We start from the raw sequence: 20,241 nt of genomic DNA, 5'->3' as shown, positions 1-20,241 counted from the left end.
CTTATACGTCAGAAACGCCAACGTAAGCCGATAAGCGGAGCTTTTAATAAGTATGCTAGAGAGAGAGAGAGAGAGAGTTCTTTTCATAAATATTATTATCCGAACATGATTCATAGCCTTAGAATAAAATACGGCGGGAAAAAATTTGGCTAAAAAATTTAGAATCCATGACGGAGCTACCAATAGAACCTGAACCATTTTAATGCATGGGGCCCATCCAGGAATGACCCTGTGGCTTCATGTAAATAGAGGGCCTATATAATTATGTCTAGTGCTGTACTAAAATTTTAACGAGTAAATATGCGAACATATAAGCTGTTCCTTGCGGCTTAGTATGAGGACCCCAGAACATTAATTGGTTTGGGAGGGGCTATGATGTTGAGATGACCGTGCATAGAACCCCCAAGAAGGAAGCTTATTGAACTCTATCCCAAGGGAGTGAAATATCAAAATTTATAAATTTTTGGTCAATGTTTTTCGTGGATTTTTCAAACGTTGTAGAACTGATTGCACGAAAATGCCATCACTGAAGTAGAGGGATGAACACGCAAAAGATCTCAAAATTTAATAGTCATAAACTAGAAATATCAATAACCATGTGGATTGCATTCCTTTGAAACTTCGAGGCCCGACGTGCGCTGCGGAGGTTATTGAATAAGAATAACGCGTATTTATTAAAGTGGATTTCATGAGCATGATACTCAAGGGTAATTTACTGAATTCTTATCACGGAAATGAGAGGAGTTTCAACCAATTTACGGATTATTTTCAGATACTTTATGTACCGTATATAAACTGCGATTCGATCCCGAATATAACTTCCAAAACTCGGATGAATATTTATCGTCTTCTGATGATGATGGCGACGATGGAGAATCCGCTACTCATTGGGCGATATTAAAGGCCTAGAGTAAATAATTTAAATCTCGCGAGGGGCGAAACCGGAATGTCACCTCGGCTTGACATGCTCACTGCGTTCGTGAGTAATGAGTCTCTTACGTATTCTAGTTGGTTCATTTGAATTCGCGATTATATTGCTCACACGCACTCCCTCCCTCTTGCGCTGTCTTTAAAGGCGGATGATATACCGAATGCTAACTTTCGACCCATGAAATTCCAATCGGTCTTCCCCGTCCCCACTCTAAATTGATGACACATAAACAAATACCATGAATGCAAAAGTACGCGGAACAAACACATTAAAGCACAAAAGCTAACAAAGTCTGTATATATACGCTTGAATCAATTAATAAAACCAACGGACCCAGAATTGAAATCATCTATTATAATTTAAATTTGTTTTAAAGTATCTCAGCATTATAAAAAGTTTTAATAAATTCCATTATTCGTGTCCCGTAAAGGCATATTTACGATGCCTGAATATAAACTAGAATCTACCTTCGCTAATGCATAATCAATATTAGCAGCATTTTTATTCTTTCCTCGTCAAACCAAGCGAAATGAATAACAGCAAACTTGCATCGAATATTTTGTGGTTGATCACATTATTAAAGCGAACATATCAAGTTTATTTACTGAGGTGTATATATGTGTATAGGTGTATATGCGTGCGTGCGTGCGTGCTTCACGAAGAGTTTCGGAAACAGGCTCTAGTTTCAGTCCCTGCCATTTTGAATAATTAACATACTGCCAAGGTTTGAGGCTTTCAAATATGAAACATATTGAAGAGTATATTTTTTTGCCTAATTTACTCAATGATAATACTAAAAAAAATCACCAACGAATAAGGCAAATACAAGGAAAATACATAAACTCCTAATGCATTTTGACACGCTACATGTGTGTCGTCTGAGGATAAAAATATATCACGCTGACCGAGTATCCCACTTGGATATTTTTATCCTCTTAAAGACGACACCAATAGCGTGTAGAAATGCATTAGGAGTTTTTGTATTCTCCTTGTATTTGCCTTATTCGTTGGTGATTTTTTGAGTATGAGAAACTCAATAACCATTTTTTAAAACTTTTTCTTATTTCAGCGTGGCACAGGGTAGTTTTTTTTAATCATAAAAACTGAAGAAAGTTAGAGAGCGTCAAGGTGTCACCGGAAGACATTACGGAATATAATAGGAACCTGGGTTCGAACCCCATCCTCACCACAGTGGTTCTTGGCTGAAATTGAATTTCTGTGGTTCCCTACTTCGAGGGGCAAATACGAGCCGATCTCCCACTCAAAAAGTCTCGCCACAGAGAGCAACGAGCCTACAACGTACAATTATTCATCCATTACAATTCACTCATAGTTATAAAAATTGATGTCAGATGGCAGCACTACACATAACAAGCATTGCACAGCAACAGACTTCACGTTAGGTTCACACACGTTCCGGCATGTACCAATTCATCGGAGAATGGACGTCATGGGGGGAAAATCATCTATACCGCATCAATATTCGCAGAGCTGGTAGTGTTTCCAAAAACAAGCAGCAATTAATGAAATGCCGATGCCACTCATTCATCATTTCATCATCGATGTCACACAGGCATCGCTGCTAATTGCTTGCTGTTGACTCCATGATAGACCCCCCCCCCCCCCCCATGGCGGAAATCGCCTGTACCGTTTTCAATATTCACAAAGCTGCCGTTGTCTCCAAAAATAATTTCACAATCAATGAAACGCCAATGCCGCTCATGCATCAATTCCTCATCGATGTCACGCAATTATCGTTGTTGATAGCGGCAATGAAGAGTTTTATCATAAGGTGCAGAGTCAACGGGGGCTTCGTGCCCCTCTGAACGAAGCAAGTCTCCCATCTGGAGTACCATCTATCACCTTATAATGATGTTTCTGGTTATGGAAAAGTGTTTAAAAAATTTGATGTTACATATCCATTTTTAAGTGTTTTCGTGCATACTTAAACCAGTCTTCTCAGTGCCGTTGGCTGCAGAGGCCTCGGCGTAGATTAACTTCCGAGGATTTGATGTTAATATCCCTGAAACCAATTAGCCTACTGTGAGGGCACCCCTTGCGGTTAAGGACCCCTGGGCATTGCTCTCGTTGCTCCTGCTCAGTGTACAGATCCGACATTCGATACTTTTCCAGCCGGTGCAAGCAAGCATTTTGGCGCCCCATGTCATGTAGAAGGACCAGTAAAAGAGTGAAGTTAGCGCCTTCCCCGGTCCAGCACGCGGGGCACCACCAACTCTGTCCTTGTTGCAGCCCGGTTATTACTCAGTAGAAAAAGTACCAAGAACAATGAGCTTTTAACTTTACCTGAACGATATTCCAACGACTAACGACTCTGGCTAGCCTCTCGGTGACTTCGGACGATCCCGTCGCTAACATCATGGTCATTGTGGGTTGCATGTAGAGAGAATAGAAAAAAGAATCCACAGCAACACCAGAATCACACTGAAAGAAAAAGAAAATCAATATTGAAACTTTGAAAATATCAATGACCATTGAACGCATTTCGTTAATTTCAATTATTTGACATAGTTCTCGAATTTACACAATTTCTTTTTAAAAAAAAATTGTATGAAGTTTTGATTTTTCATATTCAGACTCATGAAATCTTGTTTTTGATCACTTTTGATTAGTTTCCTTCATTTCCCACCCAGTGTTGTTTAACCGCTGGTCCGTGGGAATTTCCTGTCGGTCCACGAAACATTTCGCTCAATTCATGCAGCCGTTTAATAAAAAAAGAAGGTTTGCATATATAATGTTTATGCATTTTTTTCGCCGGTCAGAAAATTATTTCTCCCATTTATTCATTTTTTGACGATGGGATTTTTTTTCTATTTATTCATTAATTGGCGGTCCGCAAATTATTTCCCCTGTGCATGCACATTTTTCACCGGTCTGAAAAAAATTTCTCCCATTTACGCGTATTATGACGTTTTGAATTTTTTCGTCTCCTATTTATTTATTTATTTTTTGCAGGTCTGCGAATTATTTTTCTTCTTTGTGTTTTGTTTTTCTTAATATATAAATTATTTCTTCTTTTATCCAGTCCGCAAGTTATTTCTCATTCTTTCCCCGGGTCTGCAAATTATCCATCCTATTCATGAGGTTTTTGACGGTCCGAAATTTTTTCTTCTATTTATTGAGTTTTTTTTTGGTCTGGAAATTTTTTTGTCGGATTCATTGATTTTTTTTCGTCAGTCCATAAATTATTTCTCGTTTTTTTTTTTTTGCCAATCTGCAAATTATTTAGCCCTTTTTTCTCCTGTGCACAAGTTATTTACCTCAGTTATCTTCCCCCAGTCTGTGAATTATTCATACTATGTGTATTTATTTATTTATTTATCTTTGCCAGTGAGCCGATTATTTCACCTCTTTATGTATTTTTTGCCACTTCGCTAATTATATCTCCTACTTATGTGTTTTTTGACAGTCGAAAAAATTTTTACCTATGTATCTATTTTTTGAAACTATTTCTTCTTTTTTTCAATTTTTTCTCGGACATGATATTCAGTTTTACGTACAATTCATTTGTCCATGCAAAAACAAAAATCAAAATTCTATAAAAATACAAGTTTGAGGTCCCTATTAGCTTTTAAATTGCAATAAAAAAAACCCTTATGACTCATAATGCCCACACAGTCCCTTTGTATTATAAAAAACTAAAACCCAATTGCATCTATTCCTAACAAAGCATGGCAATGCGGAGAAAAAACAAACGCAAAAAGTTCGAATGGAAATTGTGCAACGTTACGCCGTGGTTTATAAGCTCGTTAAGGGATCACGAGGCGGAAAATACAAAGAAAACGGAAATTTTCAGACGAGAAAAGAGAGATAGAAAATTGCCAGAAAGAGCGGAAACAGCCACTTGAGAGAACTTTGGAAACACTGGTCGAGCGAAATTAGGAGAATATTCTTGCTATACGTAAAACCGAAGAAAAAACAAGCAACAGCCAAGAATATTCCCATCGATTTATGTTGGAAGGAGGGATCAAGATTGATTGAGAACGTATACATTTTCACGTGATTGTTCTGTTTCAGATTATACCGTACATTATACCCACGTAGTGTAATCGGTTTTACTTTACACTTTGATGTTTCAGTGGGATTCTAACTTTCTACCGGCTTTAGACAGATCTGAATACATTATAGTCAAGAGAGGATGGAATATGAATCGATATGATAAACGGATTCCGTTCATACAAAACTACACCGCGATGCAAAATATACGACGGTGAGAAAGAATTTTGATGTAAACGTTTTCTTATCGGAGGAATTTTAAGAAGAATGCAAATGCAGTCGAACTCGGTTATAAAGATATCGAAGATTCAGCGAAATTTTGTCGTTATAACCAAGGTATCATAACAATCAAAGTTGACGTTAGCAAGAGTTCTCCTGATGAAAAATTTTCACGTGAATCCAAAACTGTGCATGAAATTGTTGCCTTATTATAATTAGAGGACCATATTTGATTGGGAACATCACAGGAAATAAGGATCATATATATGGAACATCGCCAACGCTCGCCATAAATTTTGGCGAATTGTCGGTGAAATCGTCAAACATTGCTTATAAGTGGCCTTTGGTGAGAAATAGAGCTAGATCAAGTCTGAAGTAATTTAAAATACAGTTCACGAAAAATAATTTAACACAGAAGATTTTGAGGTAAATACAGTAAACCCTGTCTTCGACGGAATTGCAAGGGACCGAGGTTTTTTTCCGTTGAACATAGATTTCCGCTTAATAGAGGTTCAGTTGACACATAATGTGTAATATTATATAATGATCTCGTATGTAATTGATACTTCAATTACAGTATAATAAAAATAAATCACGAAAATAAACTAATTAATTTAAATGCAACATAATAAAATAATGTGCATTAACCACTCTATAATTATCAAATATTTAGGTTTTCACAGCATGTGTATGAAATCGCACCCCACACTGATCTTTATCTAAAACTTGCTTACATGTCGCGTGTTGCTGCGGTCTCAGAAGAAAGAAAATTGAAGGAAATGAAGGGGGAAAAAAAAAGAAAAAAAAACTATATGCCAAAAACCTTCGCGAGTTTTTGGCAACCAGCAACAACTTCCTAAAGTTTCATGGTGATCGGATGAATGATGTAGTAATGCATAAAGGACAAACAGACAGACATACATTCGCTTTTATATATATAGATGACTACATTTACGTTCTTTTTTGACTTTCTCTGAAATTTGCAATGAGGGTGTCAATATCTAGTGTCAGGTTGAGTTTGTACATTGTCGTCTATATTTATGTAAGCCTCAGCACCAGGGCCTTAACTGAGATTTTTTTTTTGAGGGGGGGGGGGCAACATGATTTCGCTGCCCCGACCACTGTAAAATTCGACGACTTTCCCACCCGCTAAATTTTGCCGCCCGAGCAATTGTTCCTCCTCGCCTCCCTCTAATTCCGGCCCTGCTTAGCACTTGCGATAACGTAAAGCAATTTGCATACAATTTTGTAAGTCCAATTGTATATCATTTGGAAATTTAATCGTTACACTGATTTCTCCCATAGAAAAGCCTGTTTTACCGAAATATTTTTGTTACAATTTCACACAGAAAGCAACTGTTTCACTACATGTGGCTTTTCGAAAACCACAGCATCAGATACGGTGTCATATACATTGTGATTAAATATAATTTTAATTTCTTTTTTTTTTTCATGTCTGATTTATTCGAGAAACTTGATTAATATTGGTCCTTAATCGAGTTAAATATACAAACTGTACTAACGTTGTGAAATGGCAACTCTACTCAGAAGTGTTGCTGTATGTCCGATTTCTCCGTCAGGGGAGAGTTTCTCTTTGATTAGGGACTCGACTCGCATTCGCTCCTCTCTCAACGTAGGAAAACCAACCGCAGATGATGAACACTCTGCCCCTCGCATGGATCGAATTGTTTCTTTCTAAAACGACAGTGAAGAAACTACTAATGAAAAACCCTCATATCGTGATTAATTAACGACCGAAATTAAATATATTCTTATATCTGTAGGGCTTATAAACACTCCGAAGGTCTTTCAAGACAACCAATCCCAATGTAATTTATGGGAAAATGTATATATTTTTTATCTTTTCCATTCTTTAAAATGTCTAGGGTGGGAAAAAATCAACAGATTTTGTTTCGTGAACTTCAAAAATACCGTGATGTATCGCTACAAATTTCCGCTTCAATAACTTAGTTCGTCGAACACTTATTTCAAGACATTTCGAAAATTTTGAGCAAGATACTTTCCTCTTTATTCGAGAACTTGAGAAACCTCAATAAAAGTTTCATTCCTAGGGAGCGAATTCCTCTTTCATATAAAAGTATTCTCTTCTTTTTTTTTTCATTCATCAAAATTTTAGCGTTATTTTCGGTTCAGATATCATGAGCATTAAAACCTTCATCGAAATGTATGAAACTATCTTGTAACTTTGTATGTATTTTCTCAATACAAATCTACGATTTTCGGCTATATGAACAGGGACAGACTTCAAGATAGGCAACTTCAAATTTTTGTCAAAACTTAGATTTTGAAAATATGCTAAGGCTGTCCCTTAATTCCTGCAGTACCTCTTTATTTCGCTCCCAAAGATAATTTCTCTCAACAATATCTATGATAATTTTTCCTATACTTTGCATTGACCATATTTAATCAAAAAATAAAAATAAAATATACGGAATCGGGATCCCTACGGAGGACATTGCCAATCATCACTATAAAAGTGCCAAAAGTAAGTGACGTTAAAAGTCAAATATCTGAAAATTGCCAAAGGAGTAAAGAATCCCTTTTGAAAATAACGGTTGATTAAAATGTTTTCTCGAGAAATAGGAAATAAGGTGACGAATATGTGAATTGATATTTGTGATCAAATTAATTATGATTGCAATCAGAATTATCATAATATAACTGATATTTTATGGAAATATAATCATAATTCTTGATTTCAGTAAAGAATGCAATTTCAGAAAAGCCTCGTTGTATGATCTCAGTGAAGGTTACGAATTATCTTCACAAAAAAGTCACGCCAAAGAACTACGGGAAAATACAATAATGTCCCATAAAAAAGGACAAATGGTCACACTATATAATTTTTCGGCCCGCGACCTTAGGCAACATCGCATATCTGGCCCGCGGACTGAAAAGGTCGTGCACACATATTCTATATCAAAAGTATACTAGGGAAATGTCGTCCTTAAACCCAAAATACGAAGAAAGCAAGAGAGATAGATACGTTTTGTTTACCGACGTTGTTTACCTAGTATATTATCTCACCCAAAAAGTAATTTATTTCTATATCAATAGTGTTTGTTTTTAAATATTAGCATATAATTAATTATAATTTTAGTCAGAATTATGATTATGTAGATTATAAAATATTAACCGTTGATTTCAGCGCAGAATAAAATTTTAAAATAAAAATTTAAAATTCAAAGTGAAAATTTCATTGAGTTATTCAGAATTCAAACCTCGTAATACGGGACATTTTTTTATATAGACGAAAAGTCAAGTCAAAATATTACGGCAAAATACGGTTATATCCCGCGAAAAGTGGCATATGGTCAAGCTATATAGTTTCTTGGTCCACGAATGGTAGCATTATCTCATATCCGGCCTGCGAACTTGAGAAAAATCGTATATTTAGCCTGCGAATTAGTGTATCGTATATCTGGTCAGCAAACTTAAACAATGTTGCCTATCTGGCCCACGAACGTTAGAGATATTGAATACCCGGTCCCCTGTCATTTGATTATTTTTGTCGCACCACGGTCATTTTCTGCACACGAGGGCTAATTAGAACACGGGGCCTACAATTTATTGCCGATTCCGAACGGCAGGCTTGTTTTTTATACTCATCGAGAGGTTGGTGAGCTAACTCCTCCATGGGGGACTTCCTGCGGTAGCAATGTTTTCTACGGTCATGTCGCCAATTTTGTTGTACCCCTGTGTCAGGAAAGTTTTCTGACAAGGACGAACCGGGTATCGAACTCGCGACACCTCTAAACCCCAGCCTCCGAACTAAAAAGGTTGTGCAACCCCTGCTATACACCAAATACGTATCATTTGTTGTTTTAAAGTGAAAAATTAGAAAAAAATTCCATCTTACAGTACTCTTTTCTTTTACATTCACATTCATAAAGAACGCATTTCTTTATCCTCAAAAAGTTTGAAATAAAAGTGAAGTAGAATTGAAAGAATTTGAGGAAGTCCTATTGTATTTCTTTCGCGAAGAGGCACACAAGAAGAATAAGAAAGTTCTTCTCTCTTTAAAGATTCTTATTTGTAGAGAGAGAAGAAAGAGAAAGATTGTGTATGTTTGCAGGATCTAGTCAACACCTTCCTCACAGTCTTGGAATTTCCACCAGCTTCTTCTCCTACTCTTAAGTGTTCGAAAAAAAATTATTGATTCCTTCCGTCTCATTTCTCTTTGAAAGGTACTTATGGTCGGTATCTGTGCAGAACACGACCCTTTATAATGTCTTCTTTTTTTTGTCCTTTTACTGTCCGACGATATGTCACATGCATAGTCAGCGAATTCTGTCGTTTATGCTGATGCCTACCCAATGGATCGTTGTCGGCATTCGTTAAACTCGTTCTTAGTCACGCAGAGGATCAGCTTACTGTGCACTATCTCTTTCATTCCGCGGAAAAATATTTTTTTTTTCCCCCTCGAAGGAGAAGCGCGATTATATCATTCTTTCTACGCAGTAATTGTTCGATGGCAATTATTTTGATCCCTTGGTACGGATAATTTAACCTGGCATCGCTCAATGGGTCATAATATTAAAAGAAAAAAACACTCTCCCAAGTTCCCAAGTAAAAGAGATATATCGACAATATAAAAAATAATCTGAGTAGCACATCATATTGAAATTAAATGCCAGTTGAAGGAAATTGCTACTCATCGAAACAATTGTTGGATGGCGTACTCCGTTTTAGCTAGTCAAAAAGTTTCGAATCTGTGTGCGTGTGTGTGTGCAATGTGATCGAAGTAAATAAAAACCAGAAACTTAAAGAATAGAACATTTGACGGTCTTTATCTCATAAACCATTCATCGTACATGGAAGGTTCCGATTTGAAAAATGCTTAAAATGTGTGCAAAAATGAGTGTGGTGTATCACGTGATATTTTGAGAGAATACGGTGTATCACAGAATAAAATGTCTAATTTTTTTTAATATGGAAACCCTGTCCAAAAACCCAATTGGAAAGTTGCCCTATTTTTTCTGAGGCCAATCAAAGACAAATTCACGTTTCTAAGTGCAATATTCGCTAAGACAATCGAATTTAAAAATAGGGGAAAGGTTGGCAAAATCAACAAAAAAACAATGGAGAGAAGCGTTGCCCGTTAGTTTTTTCTATTCTTCTCTAACTTCCCTGCGATTTTTGAATTCAAATATCTCCGCGAATATTTAACTTAGAAAAGTGAAATGCTTCTTGTTGACCTCAGAAAATACAGGGCAACAAGTTTATAATTGGGCGTTAGAGGGCAAGGGGGACTGTGTAAAAACTTAGATTTTTTTTTATTTTGCTTTATTTTACTGTTTCTTTACACTCGAAACTGGTAAAGGGTGATTTCTAAAAAACTTTTGAGCATTTTTTCCAACTATAACGATAGTTTTCACAACCATTTTCTGGATTTTACACCTACGTGAACTCGGTAATAAAAGTCATCTTGTCTCCACAGGGACTCGAACTCAGGCCCTTTTGCATTGCTTGCCCGGGTTGCAAGAGGATCTGGGTTCGAGTCCCGGCGGAGACCAGACGACTTTTCTTTCCGAGTTCACTCCGGCATAAAATTTAGAAAATATCTGATTCATTCGTAACAAAATGTTCCCCATCTCTTTGCGGGTTATTCAAATCTAAAGCGGAATTTTTTTTTTTTTCTTTATGAGCTAAAATCTTGTATTTTGTTTTTATTCAGTGACTGTTAGAATTTGGAATGAAACTGACCAAGTCTTTCAGGCAGACATTGTGAATCTGGATGACTGAGATAAAGATCAAGAACTCAAGGAAGGGATTGTTTCGTTGTCAAACATTTGCTGAACTATAGAAAGGTAAATGCAAAAGCAGCTTCACAAGTACATGGATCATAGCAATTCACTACGGCCCCGATTACGACATTAATTATAGAAGTGGTTATCAACGGCGGGGAAGGACACTTTACATAGTCTTGCAAAGATAACTTACAAGGGGAAAAATAAATTTGGTTAAACCTTCGCTTTAAAATGCTTCAAAAAACATAAAAAGAAATAAATAATAAAATAATATTAACCGGTCCCGATAACAAAAAATGGATTTTTTCCCTCGTGTTATGGTATTGGTCCGTTTTGCTCGTGGAGAAAGACATAATAACACTCGAATGATAACATTATCAGTGATTCTAATAAGCGGCGTCTACTGCATTTAAATGCGATATTTATTGAGATGTTAAATAAAAATAAAATTGCTGTGTTTTGACAACTTATCTATGTGTCTGCAAGTTTTTATCTGTTAAAAACTTGCCATTTCTAGAGATTGTATGCAAATAGAATGAGCTCGACCGTATCTATATTTTTTCACAATAAATAACGATTACATTTTTTGACAATTATTTTCAGAATTACACAACTTTTAAAACTTTGAATTTGATTAACGTTCCGTAATTTATGAACCATGCCCTCAATTATTGGCAAAAAATGCTGAAAATTTTCTGAGAAAACAAACTGAACACAAGAAGCATTGAAGGAAATCTGACTTCGCTGCTTCTTTGCGTGTATCAAAACCGACCCCATTTTACCAAAGTGAAATATCCCGTTTAGTATTGTATTTAAAAATATGCAATTGACTTCTCAGAGTCGCATTTACATTTTTCGTTGATTGGAAATTTTAGCACACAATTAACATAAAATTTTCTAATTTATTTTTCTTAATATATAAAAAGTAGTACTCGTTGGCAAATTTAAGACATGTAACCTCACGTAATTTAAAAACTTTTTGCAATTGAAAGTATGTTTCTAAAGTCTACGGTTGCAGAGATAAATAACTGCTGTGCAAGCAATTTTGAATGGCCTGTGTTGTGATATTTAACGCTGCATTATTTAATATGTCATTTGATTACAATTTCAGCAGTACTTTTCTCCCGCAACGGTACTCAAAAGAAATAATCTCGTGTTTGGATAATGAACGAGTCACCATGATTTCGAATAGAAGAGGACCATGAGAAAAGAAAATGGCATCCTTTTCCGCCAAGAGCGACCACGTGATAACAATCCCAGAAAAGAAATTAAAATAAAGCACTGTGTGTGTACTACAGGAAGGCAGCTTGTGGTGAGTCGTTTCAGTGGGATTACGGGACCACAGGATATCACATGATTAAAGCAGTCATTGAGAGGGAATCCCATCTGTGGTGGAACGGCCCAACGCCGAGTCATCTACGGTTCCAGAGGAAGACAAATCAAGACCCGATTTTTGTGGAAGTCGGAAAACAAGCACCCGTTTTGCTTCTATTGTTTTGTAGGTTACATAACGTTAAGTATCGGAAACGAAATTTAGTGTTTTCTCTGTTTCTTAACTTTAATATTGAAATTTCGTTTTGTCAGTTATAAATTCCCGCACACGTGTGTGCTGCCCCTACTACATTCATCTTCGTTATCTCGAATACATTTTCGCGAAGTTCATGCCAAATCACACTCAATAGTGCAGTTACGGGTCCGATGTAAGGAAAAATGAACAACAAACTATCCCAAGAACAAAATAATCAAATAATATTTTTGCGAGCACCCTAACACAGTTGAACTGAGTTGATTCGAAGCTCAAGGGGATAGGAAAAAAATTTGAATTATCTAATTAATCTACACTGGATCAAGGAAATGACAACAAATTACAACTTCATCATCAATATCCACATAGGATTAATGATCTAGTTGCTACATTATTCCTCGATTTGTAATCGGCATCACCGTAGAATTTCTTGGCCATGCTCGAATCCTGAACGGAGTCCTGTGTTACGGAAACGGGAACTGATTGTCAGATATGAAACTGCTTCCGAAATTTTGCTAATCATTTTAATGGTATTAACCTCTTCGCTCCAAAGAAAAAAATCGTTAAAAATGAAGATGCATATATGTATACCTTCATTTTTAACGGTTTTTAATGGTTCAAAAATGATTATTTTTTTCAAGTTAAGACTTGAGGTATGCGTAAAGGTGTATCTAACTAAATGGGGCTAGTAAAGACAGCGCAAATTAATTAATTGATTTTTTTTTCTCTTTTTAAAGGACATTTTGACATACAATAAATACAAATCAATCGAATTTTTTTTCAGTTTTTAGTTTGGGTTTGAACAGATTAAGGAAATCTATTTTCATTAGATTTTGGTAGATGAAATTTATTTCCAGAGGTCGAACAAAACAATTCATATCAAGTGCTGCACAGTTTTCGATACATTCTGTTCTAGCTCAACAATGTTTTAATATTGTTATGCTATTAAATTATCAAAAAAATCACATCAGTAATTTTGATTTATTTCTATATGAGGGCAGTCGTTTCTGAAATTACTCACTAGTCATCGCTATTTGGTGGATTAAGCCATTGCGACGTACACTCCGTGCAATCAAGATGGCAGTGGCTTAGCACGAATAATTTTTTACGAATTTGCATCATATCATATTCTTATACTTATCATATTTTAATAACTGTGCAATAACTATACAACTCCTTGCAACATGAAAGACTGCTATTACTAAACCACACATCCACCACGTCCATATTCCTCTGCGGAATTTCTAACGAATTGTTACGTGTTGGAATGTGCGTGCACGTGTTATGGACGTAACGTGAAGTTTGTTTCTGTGCGATGTGTTCTAGCGATGTGTAGTGCGCTGGCATATGCCATCAGTTTTTCTAACCGCGAGTGAAGTGTGATAGTTGAATAACTGTGTCGTTGTAGACCTGCTGCTCTCTGTGGCGAGACTTGAATGGGGAGATCGGCCCGCATTTGTGCGTCGTCGCGATTGATCACTCGACCGTCCGTCACTATGATCACTGGACCACCACAGTGGCAACATTGTGAATATTGTGTGACTATCATTCATTATAGCATGCATGACTGAGTATCTGAGTTCCACACGTTATTTTAATTTTTCTAATTGCAAGTATACCTCTGTAGGATAAACAGTTTCCCAGTAAAATTCGGGAAGGGGAGCAATGGAATCACCCTGTATAATTCCGGCAACAAGTAGTTATGATAATACAGCTAATTATGAGTAACACCAGAACCTTTCACCGTATTTTTTGTGAGTGGAATCGAGGAAAGATGAGAGAATTATCTCCTAATGAATAAAATATGCTTAAATTTTTTTTTTCACAAGGAATTTGCATTAAATATTCATGAGTTGCATTTGAAAAAAGCATTACGCGTGAAAATGTCTTTAATGAATATTAAATGGATTCTCGAAACAAAGGTTGTCCATTTAACATTCCATTTATGAATTCCATTGGGAAATACGACAGTAAATATTGAAGAAGGAAATTGTGTTCGAAGGGAAAACTTTGCACCGTCTCAATTAACTATCATCGGCCATCATTGAGATTTCAAAGACGCCGTCGTGATGAGCAGCATCGTGACCATTATCTCATTATCTCCGTCTTTATTCGGAGTAAATTTCATTATTCAAGACCACGATTATGCGGAGTTTGTCGTACAAATTGAAAACGGCTTTTCCAATTATTCCATTGTATATGTTTTAATTTAAAGAAATTTCCTTAGCATTACTTTTTTTACACATATATTTGTCATGAATTTTGTATAAGATCGAAACTTCCACATTAAGAAGTATTTAGAATTCTTTTGTGTGCTAACAAATAGTACATTTACCTGAACGCTGATCTGTTAATTGGCCGGTTTTCAATGCAATGCTATGAATAGTTGATCTGTTGCCAGTTTGTGATAAGTGACTATGTATCAATTACGAAACCATGATAAATAGAACAGTCGAAACTAACGGACAAAGCTCTTCTTTGTCTTATTTTTATTCTGTTCTTTCCAAACTTTCCTCAGATTTTTAAATTCTATACATATATAAAATATCTCTGCTAATATTACGCTTAGAAACATAGTTTTCTGTTGGCTTCAGGAAAGACAGGGAAACAACTTTCTAACTAGGATTTTGAGGACAAGGTACCCGAATAAAAAGTTTATTTTTTTTTTAAATTTTAATAACTGCATAACCCTTTACACTATCAACGACGTATCTGTGTTCCTCACGTTGTCGGGATAATATTTTCTAATTGGAAGTATGCCTCTATGATCAACGATTTGCCAGTAAGATGAGGTAAGGGGGAATTATTGAATCCCCCTGCAAATACTGGAAAAAGTTTATAAAAGTACGTGTGCAGTTTATCTTTTAAACAAAAATAAGTAGGATTGCTTATTTGTTTTGTTTTTGTGAGCTTTTGAAAGCGTTTCTTGCTGAATACTGTGTCTATCATTTTCTCTTCAACATCACATATTTCGAAGAATTTCTTGTTTTCTATTCTAATACATAGGACGCCAATGAGTCATTCGAAAAAAAATTTCGAATGACGCAGAAGAATACAACATGAAAAGTGGATGGTACTACCAGCAAAAACCGCAAAAACGCATTTTGCTTACTATGTATTAGAATAGAAAACAAGAAATTTCTTCGAAATACGGGATGCTGAAGAGAAAACCATAGATACCAAGAAACTCTTTCAGCACCAAAACACGTCACACATAAATATTCATTAAAACAACGCGCACAAACAGCAGCAAAAGAAGACAAAAAAATTTAAAAACATATATCATACAGTTTGTTTAAAAGTTCCATTCACACTCAAGTAAAACTTCACAACGATTACTTTCCGTATCGTCATTAGAATTTCGTATAGACACTTTCCTAATATAAAAAAAATCCGGTAGAAATGTTGTTGTTAAACTAAACTGAACGAATTTCCTGATTTTTACTGAACTAAAAAAATATACAAAATCTTAAACATTAATGGGAAAGACTTTACAACACCGAATAAAATCCGTAAAATATCAGCAAAAAATCTAGTTTCCCATGTTTTTATTTCCACGTCTATATATATACTGTATAATGTCAACGATCTCTTTTCCCAAACGGTATAAAACCGTTTATCTACGGACATAAATCAGTTTGATACCGTTTTATACTTTTAAGTACCGAGTTGCTACCAGTAGTAATTGGGTTTGCGGATGCAAGCCGGTCATCTATTTGTAGAATTCTCTCCGCAGAAAGAAGAAGCAGGGCTTCGACACGAAGACTCAGGAATCTGCCATTTTCACTACAGAATGTGGAAGACAGTGTTGGAAAGTGTTCTTTAATACGAAACACACACAACACTGACAACATAAATACATAGGGAAGCAGAATGTATCTGCACAATGCAGATACATTAGCCAGACACACGCTCTGGTATGCACCATTTCGTTCGAAATTATCATTAGGAATTTTTACGAGGTGCATGTATGGTTAAGTAATAGTAGTAAATGAATTTAGACAAGAATATTTTAGTATATATGTTACCGGCAAAGTATGAAATCCAGGCATTCTATAGAATGCCTGGTCGTTCCAGGCAAAGTATGAAATACCGGTTTTATTCTATACTTTGCCTAGGCATTCTATAGAATGACTAGTCATTCTATAGAATGCCTAAACACAATCCAGGCAAAGTATGAAATATCTTCTTACAACAAATCTCTTTAGGGGCGGTATAAAATATTACATAAAATTAAAATTTCACAGAATTTTCTTTTTTTTCCGGAAACGTTTCCCTTTCGCTCTCGTGAAAAAGGATCTGTTGAGGGGCGGTATAAAATATTACAATTTCTTCGAATTAAAATTTCGTAGAATTTTCGTCATTTTTTCCCGCAAACGTTTCCCTTTCGCTCTCGTGAAAAAGGATCTGTTGAGGGGCGGTATAAAATATTACAATTTTTTCGAATTAAAATTTCGCAGAATTTTCGTCATTTTTTCCCGGAAAAGTTTCCCTTTTGCTCTCGTGGAAAAAGGATCTGTTGAGGGGCGGTATAAAATATTACAATTTCTTCGAATTAAAATTTCGTAGAATTTTCGTCATTTTTTCCCGAAAACGTTTCCCTTTCGCTCTCGTGGAAAAAGGATCTGTTGAGGGGCGGTATAAAATATTACAATTTCTTCGAATTAAAATTTCGCAGAATTTTCATCATTTTTTCCCGGAAAAGTTTCCCTTTCGCACTCGTGAAAAAGGATTTGTGGAGGGGCGGTATAAAATATTACAATTTTTTCGAATTAAAATTTCGCAGAATTTTCGTCATTTTTTCCCGGAAAAGTTTCCCTTTCGCTCTCGTGGAAAAAGGATCTGTGGAGGGGCGGTATAAAATATTACAATTTTTTCGAATTAAAATTTCGCAGAATTTTCGTCATTTTTCCCCGGAAAAGTTTCCCTTTCGCTCTCGTGGAAAAAGGATCTGTGGAGGGGCGGTATAAAATATTACAATTTTTTCGAATTAAAATTTCGCAGAATTTTCGTCATTTTTTCCCGGAAAAGTTTCCCTTTTGCTCTCGTGGAAAAAGGATCTGTTGAGGGGCGGTATAAAATATTACAATTTCTTCGAATTAAAATTTCGTAGAATTTTCGTCATTTTTTCCCGAAAACGTTTCCCTTTCGCTCTCGTGAAAAAGGATCTGTTGAGGGGCGGTATAAAATATTACAATTTCTTCGAATTAAAATTTCGCAGAATTTTCCTCATTTTTTCCCGGAAACGTTTCCCTTTCGCTCTCGTGAAAAAGGATCTGTTGAGGGGCGGTATAAAATATTACAATTTCTTCGAATTAAAATTTCGCAGAATTTTCGTCATTTTTTCCCGGAAACGTTTCCCTTTCGCTCTCGTGAAAAAGGATCTGTTGAGGGGCGGTATAAAATATTACAATTTCTTCGAATTAAAATTTCGCAGAATTTTCCTCATTTTTTCCCGGAAACGTTTCCCTTTCGCTCTCGTGAAAAAGGATCTGTTGAGGGGCGGTATAAAATATTACAATTTCTTCGAATTAAAATTTCGCAGAATTTTCCTCATTTTTTCCCGGAAACGTTTCCCTTTCGCTCTCGTGAAAAAGGATCTGTTGAGGGGCGGTATAAAATATTACAATTTCTTCGAATTAAAATTTCGCAGAATTTTCGTCATTTTTTCCCGGAAACGTTTCCCTTTCGCTCTCGTGAAAAAGGATCTGTTGAGGGGCGGTATAAAATATTACAATTTCTTCGAATTAAAATTTCGCAGAATTTTCGCCATTTTTTCCCGGAAACGTTTCCCTTTCGCTCTCGTGAAAACGGATCTGTTGAGGGGCGGTATAAAATATTACAATTTCTTCGAATTAAAATTTCGCAGAATTTTCGCCATTTTTTCCCGGAAACGTTTCCCTTTCGCTCTCGTGAAAAAGGATCTGTTGAGGGGCGGTATAAAATATTACAATTTCTTCAAATTAAAATTTCGCAGAATTTTCGTCATTTTTTCCCGGAAACGTTTCCCTTTCCTCTCGTGAAAAAGGATCTGTTGAGGGGCGGTATAAAATATTACAATTTCTTCGAATTAAAATTTCGCAGAATTTTCGTCATTTTTTCCCGGAAACGTATTCCTTTCGCTCTCGTGAAAAAGGATCTGTTGAGGGGCGGTATAAAATATTACAATTTCTTCGAATTAAAATTTCGCAGAATTTTCGTCATTTTTTCCCGGAAACGTTTCCCTTTCGCTCTCGTGAAAAAGGATCTGTTGAGGGGCGGTATAAAATATTACAATTTCTTCGAATTAAAATTTCGCAGAATTTTCGCCATTTTTTCCCGGAAACGTTTCCCTTTCGCTCTCGTGAAAACGGATCTGTTGAGGGGCGGTATAAAATATTACAATTTCTTCGAATTAAAATTTCGCAGAATTTTCCTCATTTTTTCCCGGAAACGTTTCCCTTTCGCTCTCGTGAAAAAGGATCTGTTGAGGGGCGGTATAAAATATTACAATTTCTTCGAATTAAAATTTCGCAGAATTTTCCTCATTTTTTCCCGGAAACGTTTCCCTTTCGCTCTCGTGAAAAAGGATCTGTTGAGGGGCGGTATAAAATATTACAATTTCTTCGAATTAAAATTTCGCAGAATTTTCCTCATTTTTTCCCGGAAACGTTTCCCTTTCGCTCTCGTGAAAAAGGATCTGTTGAGGGGCGGTATAAAATATTACAATTTCTTCGAATTAAAATTTCGCAGAATTTTCGTCATTTTTTCCCGGAAACGTATTCCTTTCGCTCTCGTGAAAAAGGATCTGTTGAGGTTCGTAATTTTTTCCGAAAACATGCATTGGCCAGGGATGACTTCCATTCTTATTCGTGTATAATCGCACCATTTGATCCACGATGTCGACTCCATATTTAATTTCGTTATTGTAGGCAACTGTTTCTGGGGTCTTTTTCACGTTTTCGTTGATAGTGACATCAGTATGAAGTGAACTCAAAACTAGAACATTTTTAATTTTTTTTTTCTCTGATAAGATGTCAGCGTGATATCAGTTCCAGTTTTGAATACTATCGACGAGTATAGATTCTGTGTTCCTGTTTTTGCAGTTGGAGGTACCTCACGACGGTCTTTTTGAAGGGTCCCAACCAAGCTTGTCCTTTTCAAAAATGCACATAATCTCAGTGATGTAAAATAATCATCTGTTGTTTTGTTTCGACATTCTCCTAGATAAGGTTTGACTAATCGAATTACATATTCATAGACAAGTTGATTTGCTGGTCTGGTGTTATCTGTCCCAGTGTAATCGAAACTGATTTTCTGTCCATTCAGAATATATTTGGAATCAACGCAGGCAAGAAGCCAGAATTTTATCCCAAATTTGTCTGGCTTACTTGGGATATACTGTGTAAATGGACATCTTGCTTTTGAGGGTAGAAGTTGTTCGTCCACAGTTAGATTGGGCCCTGGTTTGTAGCAAGTCGCACTGTATTCTATGAATGAAATCCATAGTGAACATGCAAGAGAAAATTGGTCAGATCGAATCGCATGAATTTCAAAATTTCTTTGAAACGATATCTTGTCATTGTTTGGGGAAAAAATAGAGGACCCCAAATCTCGACGACCACAATGAATTCAGTAGGAAGTTTTTTGCACCTCTTGCATACATAATGGATATCGTTGCATCCAGTTCAAGCAAAGAAACTGATCAAGAAGTTTCATTTAGACGACGATGGGCTTCAGCTTCTGTATATGTCGAATCATTTTGTCGCAGAAAATAAGGCGTCACGAACCCAGAACACTTT

General features: G+C 36.0%; 1 protein-coding gene across 1 annotated transcript in view; it reads right to left on the bottom strand.

The window, feature by feature from the left end:
- The window catches only part of LOC149069495 (uncharacterized), a 172,197-nt gene that overhangs the window by 99,229 nt on the left and 52,727 nt on the right, over nucleotides 1-20,241 (bottom strand). Inside the window, exon 2 of the mRNA XM_089249807.1 lies at nucleotides 3,236-3,373. Within this exon, the coding sequence (XP_089105933.1) occupies nucleotides 3,236-3,373 (138 nt within the window). The remainder of the gene's footprint in view (nucleotides 1-3,235; nucleotides 3,374-20,241) is intronic.

The sequence above is a fragment of the Pholcus phalangioides genome, unplaced genomic scaffold, assembly GCF_987345545.1.
Source record: "Pholcus phalangioides strain wild (caught in Gottingen) unplaced genomic scaffold, Ppha-v1.0 ptg000022l_1, whole genome shotgun sequence".
Taxonomy (NCBI): Eukaryota; Metazoa; Arthropoda; class Arachnida; order Araneae; family Pholcidae; genus Pholcus; species Pholcus phalangioides.
This window is presented reverse-complemented; position numbering and strand designations above follow the sequence as displayed.